Below are 12,070 nucleotides of genomic sequence, written 5' to 3'. Positions count from 1 at the left end.
TTTTCTAATATCGCGTGTGTTTTACAAAAGTGACTTTTCAAGTTGTTTAAACTTGTGTTTCAAACATAATCCAGATAATATTAACAACCATAGTATAATCCATCTGTAATTGGACAATGTTGCTTTCGCCCTCGAACACACATGTGTGAGTCATGTGTCATAAGTAAATATCAATTTAGTTATGTAGGTTAATTTTCATCAGGGCTATAGTCTAACAATAAACCTAGCTCCTTCCAATTAGTATTTGTACTCGGGTGATCTTTCCTGTATATTCTTTGATACCGTATTCCAATAATCTTCATTAAGTATTTACTCAAGTACACCATGAGTATGTATAGATTACTCAAGTTATAGCTCCATCAACAATAATTCCATACATGGTGAATAACTATTTCCAAATGGGATTAAATAGTTGTAGGACACAGATAATCCCTACATCTCGGCCACATTGACAATGTTGCTCTGGCCATCATTATGCTCCCTCTCCAATGCCTTCCTCTTGGATCCAGCTGAGACATTCTTCTTCCCGCCTACGACATCATGGAGCCTCCATTCTATTGTTGCCCTGTTGGATTCTAGCTCTTTTACCCTTTGCTCCAGCTCCTTGAGATAAGCTATCGTTTCTAGGAGGATTGATGCTTTGTCCACCTGCAGTTAACAACGATCCAGGAATAAAAGCTACTGTATGAAAAACAAATGGTGCAATTTGCTAAAAAGAAATGTGTGCAAGATAACTAAAAATTCTTTTAGAAGGGAATATAATAAATAAAACTGAATATTTCCATACGGCGGCCGGGGAATACCACAATAAATATTACTACCTTGTGAATGGATGGGACCAGTGACTTGAGAACCATGAACATCTCGTTGAGCCTCTCGCGACGCCTTCTCTCTGATATGACATGGGTCTTGATGTTACTTTCCTGAGCTCTCGCAATACTGCCACCATCACCATTGTTCGTCCATGCACCGCCAGCCACAATTTTCTTTAGCAACTTCTGTGACTCCTTGGTGTCGGTGACCCGCGCAACCATATCTTTCAACTCCGGTGACCTCCTCCAGGCTATAAAACAGGATGGTCGAGTACCTTGAACGGAGCTACTTAAAGTGACGATCACATCTTCCGTGCATGGGGACTCCATAGACGGCACCATTTGCGGGGAAGAAATGAACTCAAAGGACATGTCCATGACCCAGTTGTCCTCGCGAGCACACCTGTCCAGCCCCTCGAGGAGGAAGTGGAACTCATCCATATCCTTTGTGACGCGCTCAAGGTTGACGTCAGAGAGGCACTCGACCTCCCTTAGCTCAGAGATCATCCCCTCAATGGCGTTGTGATCGAGATCTTTCAACATGATGCCAGCCTCGCTGGTTTCGTTTGCTAATGATGGGTTGGAGCTTGGCTCCTCTGACTCCAGGCATGCCGAGAACGACGGTAAGTGAAGCTCCCAGAAAGATGTGCCGATCTGATGCACCATGTCCGAGTCCTCCAAAACCTAGCAAGTCCATTGATTGCACTTTGTGAGTAGCACTTAATTAACTAGAGGATACCTCGCGCGTTTCTGCGGGAATTGGTTGATGAAAACTGGGTTGAAACATGAGAACCAAAATTTAAAATGCATATGACTTATTATATTTGATTATGTATAGTTCTAACAATGTTTACTAAATATAAGTAGAATAATTAAATCGAAAACATTTTTCCATTCATGGGTGAATGTTGTGGTGGGTCTTTTCCCTTGCATGATTGCATGTTGAGATGGGCCCTATCCCAGTCATACTTGTATGGTGAGGTGGCACGCTTGCATGCTGAGATTAATAAGCTAGTCGAGATGACTCTCTTAGGTTTATAGGATATGTACCGATGAAGGGGAAAAACTTGTCCTCCTGTTGATTTGGTAGTTTGTCTTATCCTCATGCAAAGAACAATTCATACTGCTAGTCATGATAAACATGTTTTGTTTGCCAACAAAAATGAGCATGTGTTTTGTACATGAGTTATACTCCCTCTGTTTCTTTTTAGTCTACATATAAAAATTAGTCAAAGTCAAGCTTTGAAAAGTTTGACTAACTTTATATTAAAAAATTCAACACTCTCAATATGAAATCAATATTGTCAGCTGCATCATGAAATGTATTTTCAACTATGTAGTTTTAGTATTACACATGTTCATATTTTCTATACAAAAACTTTATGCATTTTTTCTTCAAACAAATTTTATATGCAAAGTAAAAAGAACCCACCACCCCCCCCCCCCGGGGGGGCGAGTAATTAACATGTCTTTTTGACAGAAAGACTGTAAGGAAGCCCCCTATAGTATAATTGGTGCAACAAACCAAAATCGCAGGTACCATGCCTTGAACCTGGCTTGGTGGGAAGGCATCGGTCCCGTTCCACCACTAGGCTATGCCTTAACAAGTTACTAATAGTCTACACACTGGGCTATCATTTTTTTGAAGGAAACACACTGGGCTATCGTTGATGGACCATTGTTGACAAGTGGACGAATATGTTAGAAATGACAGACATCTCAGATTGTTTGGAATAGAAACATGTATGTGGTAAGTTTTAAGTTGTGATCCAAATTTATATAAAGGCTAACTTCTATCGGAGCGGAGCGGAGACCTGTCGCCGGGAGGCTTGAACCGTAGAGGAGATGGGAGGTACGAATCAATATTAACCTAGGTAACTGCTAGAATATATATCCTTTGTAAGCCGCCACACGGGATAACTTCATTGTTGTAAATCCCCGGTGTTTGTAACCTCTACCGATATAATAAAGTTTCGCTGACTGTCTCTTGTGTTTTTTCCCCTTCACATTGGATGGTATTTCCATGTTAAAATCTTGTGTCCCTCTGTGTTGATTTGATCTCTATTGCATGTCGTATATCTAACAATAATTGTGTGATGACGGGTTGACACATCACTGATGGTTGTACGGAAAATCCGTCTAGGATAGTCGGATCTCTGGGCTAGTAAACATTAACCTGTTTCTTGGGGCCGCTTTGGTTCACAAGATTCTAAAAATGCAGAAACAAGAAAAATGCAGCATTTAGATGACATGGGATACTGAATCCCACAAGAATAGGAAAATTTTCACTCACTAATACCAAGGGACTCTATACCTTTGACAAGAAAATTGTATTTTGCTAATGATGAAAAACTCATAATAAGACAATAGGTTATAAGCTCTAGGCCTGAGGATTTGGTTCTAATTTCATTAAAGCCAACTCCTTAAGCCTACACTCTAAACCCTATTCTAAGTTGGGTAATATCCATGGCATGCATATCCTAGCTTTTTTATTTATTTTTATTTACCTGGTTTTCTAAAGAATAACTTGAAAAATGTATAGATAAACCCCAGGACTATCCAATTTGGATCACATAATCGCCTCATCTTTAAAACCAGGTTCTTAATCCCCTAAACTATCTTAAACCGGACAAATCACTCCCCAGCCTCCACTTGAGTGGTATGGGACGGCTCTTTTGCTTACTTGGCGCCTGGGTTGAGCCCACCAAGTGGCCACATCGGACAGGGTTAATGCATGCGGTTTAAAACGAGCCCCTGAGCCGGTTCCAACCAAATGAGCCGCCGCTTCTTCTGCTTTCTTCCGCCGCCGATGCTTCTCCTTTCTTCCTCCAACGCCGCTAGGTTTTCTGCTCCTCCTCCCCTCCACACACCATGGTGATTATGATCACAGGAAGCACGTGCTTGTCGCGGGTTTTTCAATGAGGCGAGACCGCCGTCATTTGGGTCTTTCAATTTCCCGCTGTATGAGTACAAGCCGATTCTCAAGTGTGAGTGCGATGTGAAGATGCCTTGTTGGATTTCGTGGAGAGATAACAATACAGGAATGGAGAAATCACAAGTGCAACCATTGATTGGTAGTTTCTGTTCTCTAAAGAATACCCCGCTTTGTTTTGTTGCAAGATTGGAGGCATTGGTGGATGCTTGTTCTTCAAGTGTTTGGATAAACCAGGCACACCTCTCCAGCAACAGTTAATTAAGGATGTACATGATGATGTTTGGACAAGAAAGAAGAGAATGAAAAGCTTGCGTTTAGACAGTTGGACAGAGAGCATAGGTTTTAAAGGTTGTAGATGGAAGCTCCAGTAGCATGCTGCTTTTCTTGTTTCTCCTCTGAATATTGCATCGGGGAGGGAGGAGAAGAGAAGGGAGGCGAAGGGGCAGGGGCAGGGAACGGGTCTGGTTGGAACCGGCTCGGGGCTTCGTTTATACCGGACGAACTAGCCCCTCTCCGACGTGGCCGGTCGCTGGGCAAAACAGCCGTCCCATACCGCTCAAGTGGAGGCTGGGGGTGGGGTGATTTTTCCGGTTTAAGATAGTTTAGGGGATTAAGAACTTGGTTTTAAAGATGAGGGGGTTATGTCATCCAAATTGGATAGTTTTGGGGGTTATGTGATCCAATTTTCATGCTTTTTTAGGTACCAGTAGGAGCACTGCCTTTTCATTATAAGAAGGAAGAAAGGCGAGACATAATTTTTGGCCACGGTTTCAATGGACGGACCAAGAATTTTTGTTGCTTCTATCATTTGTAAGCATGTCTGTCTCCTAATGAATTTTGTACATGCAACCACTTGTATAAGTAGGCATTGTTCGTGGTTACATGATCCAGCAGGAGAAAGAGTGCTTACTATTCAAGGGAACAACATCCTTGGTCTAAGCTATTCTTTTGTGTACTAGCTAAATAAATAAAAATAGCATCTTGTTTACATATGGGTAGCATAGGTACTCTATTGCCAGCTGTGAGTAAATTTCCTGAAATAATGTAAGCGCTAGTTTCTGTTGGCTGATTATAAAAGCATGACCAATTGTTTACATACGGTTAATTCGTAGCCTAATTCAAGGATATACACCACAAGGTCCTCACATATGTTATTCCTTCAGCACATGCCTTTGTTGCATCAAAAATGCATTGGGGAAGAGATAACATTTTGGGACCACCTGATATTTTCCCTTGATTTGGTTTCTGACTTAGTCATATGTAGCCCATTGGCCATGATTTTAGCGCCGGTCATTAGAAGTTAGTGCTATATGCATGCTATATATGCAAGTCTGAGGCCATTTAAATTGATTGTTTATTGCTGAGTGTTGAGGCTTTTTTATTGTGTGATGCTACAAGACCAAGTTCATGTTCATTAGATAAATAGATCACAACTTTATACATAACATGTAGCTAACAATGCTATCTATAAACTTGCCATCTACATTCTTGATGAAGCTCAGCTTGCTCTTGTAGCATTTGCATGGTCTTAAGCTTACATTCAACTACTATGGGCCAATTTCTATTGGCTTTCATTGCTGAGCTTCGTGCGATGCTGCAAAGACCAAACTCAGATATATCACAACTTTGTACATACCTAAGCCTATTATTCATAAAGTTGACATGTGTATGCCTAATAAAGCTGTTGAAATATATTGCCCACCTCTGTCCATCACTTCAGACTTTTAGATGAGTTGGCTGGAGCATGAATTCAGTATGGTATCTGAGCCAAGAGATCTTGAGTTCAAGACCCTGCCAACGCAGTATGATATAAAACGGTACTACGGCCTACATCGATCTCACGTCTAAGGACTAAAATAGGCTAGACGTGAGGGGGTGATGAAATATGTTGCCCACCTCTATCCATCAACTCGGACTTTTGGATGAGTTGGCTGGAGCATGAATTCAATAAAACCTCAGCTTGCTTTTGTAGCATTCACATGACCTTGATCTTAAATTAAACTAAGTATGAGTTTTTTAAATTTTGAATCTTGCGTTGCTAAGTTGAATTGAATTTTAAAAACATGGAGCCTAGTTTGGCACATTGTACAAAACTACTGGTGATGGATCTGAGTTCTCCTATGAGAATTTTTGCCATGAGTAGGGCATCGATGTAACCAAGAAAAGCACTGTTATGTTTTACCCCAACATTTGATCTCCAAACGTCTGATTCAACTGATTATACTTGTTAAGACTGAATGTGCTATTAGCACAAAACTGAACAAATTCTTTATTTATGTGTCAACAGGTAGATTAGGGAGAGACCTACTTCATCTCGCCGTTAGTGCCATGTTTTGGCACACTGTACGAGACACATTTATCTGAAAGAGTGTTTTGTATAGTGTTGCTGAAATGTCATAGCCATGAAGATCTTCTATTTCGATGATGCTATACAAACAGACATTACCATGAGCATAATCCGGACAAATCCGAAGATGGAGCTGACAAGGGTCTAGGTGTTGGATGTTTTGGGTGTCGCATCCTGATTGTGGGGTTATGGTCTTGGAAAGACATTGGCCTGCTCATCTTTTGCCACCCATTGCGAAGGCAATGACGTAACCAAGAAAGAAACATATTTCATTTGTTGGCAACTTATTAGATTTCTAGAACTATGTCTATTAGACTTCTACAACTTCCCATTAGATGCAATTTATGATGCATATGGAATGGATATATTATTCTGTTGGTTGTAAACTATGTAATATAGATGAAATCTTAGAAGCCCAAATTTTGTTTATGTCGTAGATGAATATATCTCGATTTGTATGTGCTTAGAATGCAATATGTGTGTATGTATATGTAATTATGTATATAGGAAATGTGCTCCCTCAGCGACTGGGGTTGCTAAGAGGCGGTGCAGTCCCATATGCACTGCTAGCAATGGGTTTTCCCTTACCCGGCTAGAGACACCCGTCAGAAGATGAAGGTCAGCGATGAGAAAAAAGGATGGATCCTCAAGCCCGTCAATGATGGTACATCCAAAACTCAAAAAAGCCAATAGGGCTTGCACCCGCCCATGGCTGTGGTGGGTGGATCTAGCTGACGGCGACACCTTGGTGGTCGGAGGTCACATGAGGCACCATCCAAAGGAGACCCCGCTCGCAGGAGGAGCTCCACCATGTGACATCGGATCCGACGCACAAAGGACCTTCATCACGCGACGCCAGATCCACTCCTCAGAGGGGAGCCTCATGACCCGACCTCCGAGAAGCCTCTCGGAGGAGGAGATGTTTGATATGTTGTACTCCCTCCGATCCCTTTTAGTCTGCGCATAAGTTTTTCTCATTTTTTTTCGTATAGTCTGCGCGATCCGGATGCTGAGCGATTTCTTCCGGTCTATCCCTATTCCTCTGCTCGGCGTGCATTAACTTCTGCCACGCATGCAGCGCATGCACCAATAACAGCCATGCAGAGAAATACTACTCGGGAGGTGGGGGAGGAAACGAGGAGAAGTGGCCAATAACCGACTCGCGTAATTATCGCCTCCCAGCTGTCCCGATTGTTACGATCCATCCAACGCAGGGGTAATTTCGTCCAAAATCAATGATACGTAGTGCTCCTCGGTATGCGTGATTTGAGTTATGCCCAGGGTAAAAAGGATCGGAGGGAGTACTACATCTTATCAACAAGAAAAGAAAGGGAGTTATTGTCGGGGTGCGGCCAGTCAGCGACGTAGGGGGTGGGCCAGCGGCGATATGAGAAGTGGCACATGCAGATTCGTAGTCGGTGCGGTGGGCATGGGGAGGAACAAGTTGGAATGTTGCTTCCGATAGAAGCTGCAGTGTCATTTACGTCAATTGCTAGATCCACCACCATTGTTGTAGGTTCCCTCAGCAGAGGTCGCGTAGGGGCCCGAACAGTGGTACCTGTAAGACCTATGGCATGTAGGAAATCTGCTATATGTGGTTGGCGCCCTGCCCGCCATTGATCACCTATTAGCAGTGGTAGGAGGTCAGTGGCAGGCACCCTCCACATCAATGCCTGCCACTACTAGGCAACTTGTGCACGTCATTGTTAACCTGTTCTACAATAGTGAGAGAGAGGGACAACCGAACCTTCTGACTAGTAGCTTCAGTGAAGATGATGGAAATGACTAAAGGTGCTAGGTGCAGGAACTGCAATTTGATTCACGGGGTATCGTACGGATTAGCACAAAATAGCTCTATCAGAAACATAGTTAAAAAACCCAACTAGAGCACGGGCCTTGGCGGTTTCTTAAGCTAATAAGACCATTTCACAATTGGACTGGAGAAAACAGGTCAAACCGGCTGGTTTTCTGAAAAACCGGTGAATAAACCAGGCCTTTGAATCAGAACAAAATCCAGAAAAAAATGTTCTTATAGAATTCATGAGAAGTTTTTTTTTCGGTGAAGGCCTATTTATTGATTAACTGGGAAGTTCGTAGGAATACAAAAAGGGTCATGAGGATTACCAAGCCACAAGTGGCGACCCTGGTTTAAAAAAATCGAAAATGTGGTTCCCAAGTCGCTGGAGTATCAGGCAGGGCCTAGCCAAGGCCCAATTACCAATCTGGCTCTGCTACTTTGTTGTCCAGGTTAAGGAAGTAATTTTATTTCACCGTTGTTTTACACTATATGAGCATCTATATATTACTCGACATATATTATTTTATGGTAATAAACCGGACAATAAACTGGTGATCCAGCGGTCCAACCGGTGAAAACCTGAACCGACATGCTCAATGGTTTGGCAACTAGTCAGGTTTTCTAAACTATGGTCGGAAACAAAATACGGATTCACTAGATGATGAACAGTATCCTATATTGACAATGCAAATAAATTTTGCACATGGTTCAGATCCCCATGCACTAGAAGGCAAGTTGTACGGTACATAAGGGTGTACCCACCCTTCCCCGCCAAAAAAGGGTGTTCCCACCCCAGGACTAAACAAGCCACTATCATGCATAATTTTCAGATTTGTTTTTTGAGACACTTGAAAATTTTATTCCAGATTTTTTTTCGAAAATCCAAGCTCACTGGATTCCAGGATCAAAAAAACATTTTCGGTACTCATTCCGTCCAGGTGCATTAGGTCTCTCCAATTCATAAGTGCTTAGGTAAGGTGTTAAGAGTTTAGCGACTAAAGTCCCCAAAGCTTGGTTGCTTAACTTGTTGTAGCTAAACTCTGTCCATTTAATTATTTAGCACTGGTGACCGCCTCCTCCTCATCAAAAAGCTAGGATTCGTGCCTCTCGCCGGCGCCGCCGCTGGTCCGCCTCGTCTCCAGTGGCCCTAGGGCCATGGGGGCGCGGTGGATCATGGCAAGGGCCGGCGGGAGAGCTCCATTGTTAGTCATTCCTTTGAGTTTTGTTAGGGTTTGTGTCCTGCTCAGGAATGCGAAACGGCGCTGGCTCCCTGAAGATGGAATAAAGGTCTCCCTGCCTAGCCCCCGTTCCGGTGATGCATCTAGCATCGTTGGTGGGCGTGTGGAGGTGTGTGTCCGGCGGATCTATCCTCGGTGGATTTTCTCGGATCTGGTTGTTGTTCGTCTACGTTCGTGTGTCTTCAGGTTGAATCCTTTCGATCTACGTTATTCTTTATCAGCGGCGGTTGCTGCTCTGGTGCGCTGGTCCTATGGGGCCTTAGCACGACGACTTCCCGACTGTCTACTACAACAAGTTGTGCCCGACTCTGGCGAGGGAGGGGCGATGACAGCGGCGTGACTTCGGTTAGCTTCAGTTCTTGTAGTTGTCGGTAGGTGGTCTACGGATCTGGATGTCATTTTCATTAATTCTGGTGTTCGTTGTACTGCCATGATTGAAGATGAATAGATCGGAAGTTTTTTCGTATTTTTATTTATTTATTTAGCAATGGTGAGGTTTCGTCATTTAAATGTTTTGCATAGGTCTGTGCACTTGGCATTTGAGTGTACGGTTTTAGTATACGACTGTTGAAATCCACCATCAATTTCATCATGGTCGTATGGTAATCGAAGTAACTTGTGTCACGTTGTGGAAATACCTAATTTTAGTTAGGCGCCTAACGCATCTGGACAGAGGGAGTATCGTACGTACCCTTGGCCAGGCCGGAAGGTGTAACTCATGCTTATGGTGTAGTACCACTCAGCGTCACCGAGATCCTCCGGCGAGAGCGAGGCGACGGGACGCATTGCCCGGCGGTCGGAGTTGCCGCCGGACAAGAGCGACTCGTAGAGCTCCCTCAGTTGCTGGCTTCTCTGCCTCTACAGGACGAGGTTGCTGGTTGAGCTGGTGATCTTTCTCGTCTTTATCTCGCCATTGTAGAATCCTTCCTTCCACGCCAGAACTCTACAATACAAATGAAAACAAACCGATGGGCTTGATACATGAAAAGTAGGAACCTAGCTTGGGTATTTGCTTCACCAAAATATACTCCAACGTACCAAGATATATAAGACATTTTTGCAGGCTAGCTAGTTTGACCTGAAAACGTCTTATACTTTAATAGTACGGAGGTAGTACTATAGTACTCCCTCCATTCCACAATGTAGTGCTTCCTCTATCTCCGTACTTCAACTTTGACCGTAAATTTAACTACCAAGACCGATTGCGGCGGCAGCAAAAATTATATCAGTGAATTCGTATTCGAAAGAAGTTTTTAATTATGTAAAATTTTCACCCGCCGCAGTCGGTCTCGTTCGTTAAATTTATGGTCAAAGTTCGACCTCGGGAAGCGTGGGCGCACTATATTTTGGAATGGAGGGAGTACTGAGAACAGACGTTTGGCTCTCAGCCTCCATGGAGGCCTTTTTTTGAAAGAAAAAAAAAATTCAAAGTTCAAACTTTTCGGTTTCAAAACAATCTGAAAAAATTGTGCAAGTTAACAAGGATGTTATGTGTATGTGTGTAAAATTTTAGGATGAAAAACATTGAAATGCGACCTGTAAAAAAAAACAAATTCATGGATTGGGAGGATGAATAGTATCATGTGTTAAAAAGCCCCTGATTTGTCTTTTTTGCACAGCCCTCATTTGAACGTATTTTCCCCTGAAAATTTACACACATGTGTGTTATGCCTTCATGTATTTCTGTGTTTTTTTTCAGAATTTTTTGAAACATAGAAAATATGAAATTTGATGAAATTCGAATTTTTCAAAACCGAGCTCCATGGAGCAAGGCCTCCAAAGACAATATTCGTATAGTACTACTCCCTCCGTTCCTAAATATAAGTTTGTTTTAGACATTTCAAATGAACTACAACATAAGGATATATGTAGACATATTTTAGAGCGTAGATTCATTCATTTTGCTTCGTATGTTGTCACTTGTTGGAATCTCTAGAAAGACTTATATTTGAGAATGGAGGGAGTACTATATAAAGTGTAATTACCCCGCTGGGCTCGTGGAGATGGACCAGAAAATGGCATACGTCCAGTTGATGCTCCTCACAGCAGCGGCGAGCTGGTAGCTGAACTGCTTCCCCGCCGATGGTTCCTGACCGGGACCGGAAGGAGCAGCCATTGATCACCACACTAGCCACCTTTGCTATTTCCTGCATACACACAACTTGCAAGGTGAAGCCAATTAAATATGCAAGAATATGTGGGAAATTCCAGCTGAAACAGAGTTAAAGCTTACTTGAGCTCCGTGCAGAGTGCAGACTGCAGAGCAAGAAGAGAGAGCTAGACAGCAATCTCGCACCATTAACAACTACTCCCTCCGTTCCGAAATGTAGGTCGCTGGCGACCTTGTTCCGACCAGGTGAAATCGTGCAAAAGGACCGTACTACCCCCAATTTGAATTTGAAGCCTGCGTCGTCTTCTACCTTCAGCCCTCCAGCTCCACGCCCACCTCCGCCCTCGCCCTCCACCCCCACCTCCGCCCTCCATCGCCACCTCCTCCCACATCCGGCGACTGTGCCCAGGTCCCAGGCGCCCCCACCTCCGGCGACTGCGCCCAGGTCCAGGCGCCCCCACATCCGGCGACTGCGCCCAGGTCCAGGGACCCCCACATCCGGCGACTGCGCTCAGGTCCAGGCGCTCCCACATCCGGCGACTGCGCCCAGGTCCAGGCGCCTCCACCTCCAGCCCAGGCGCTCCTCCTCTCCCACGTCCAGGAGCTCCTCCTGGCCCGTGCATGCCCAGGTGGAGGCTCTTCCTCGACCTGCTGCTGGGCTCGGCTGCGGCCCAGGTTCATCTCCTCAACCGGAGCTGCTGCCTGCATTTGATTCAGATGTTTGTTGCCGACAATTCAACAAATAATGTGAACAAGTTAACTGAATTTGGCAGTACTGATGGAGTATAATTCAGAGATATCACTAAATTTGAACTGATAATTTGAACAAG

At 43.8% G+C, this 12,070-nt stretch overlaps 1 protein-coding gene across 1 annotated transcript; it reads right to left on the bottom strand.

Annotated features, from left to right (window-relative positions):
* Nucleotides 1-390: 390 nt before the first annotated feature.
* Nucleotides 391-11,429, bottom strand: LOC109752648 (anthocyanin regulatory Lc protein-like). The gene is made up of 4 exons (XM_020311552.2): nucleotides 11,364-11,429; nucleotides 11,155-11,277; nucleotides 822-1,496; nucleotides 391-648 (listed from the first exon to the last, which is right to left on the bottom strand). Exons 1-4 carry the CDS (start codon nucleotides 11,427-11,429, stop codon nucleotides 433-435), a joined length of 1,080 nt encoding a protein of 359 aa, XP_020167141.2. The 3' UTR covers nucleotides 391-432.
* Between the last annotated feature and the right edge of the window lie 641 nt (nucleotides 11,430-12,070).

The sequence above is a fragment of the Aegilops tauschii genome, chromosome 4, assembly GCF_002575655.3.
Source record: "Aegilops tauschii subsp. strangulata cultivar AL8/78 chromosome 4, Aet v6.0, whole genome shotgun sequence".
NCBI classification, from domain to species: domain Eukaryota; kingdom Viridiplantae; phylum Streptophyta; class Magnoliopsida; order Poales; family Poaceae; genus Aegilops; species Aegilops tauschii.
This window is presented reverse-complemented; position numbering and strand designations above follow the sequence as displayed.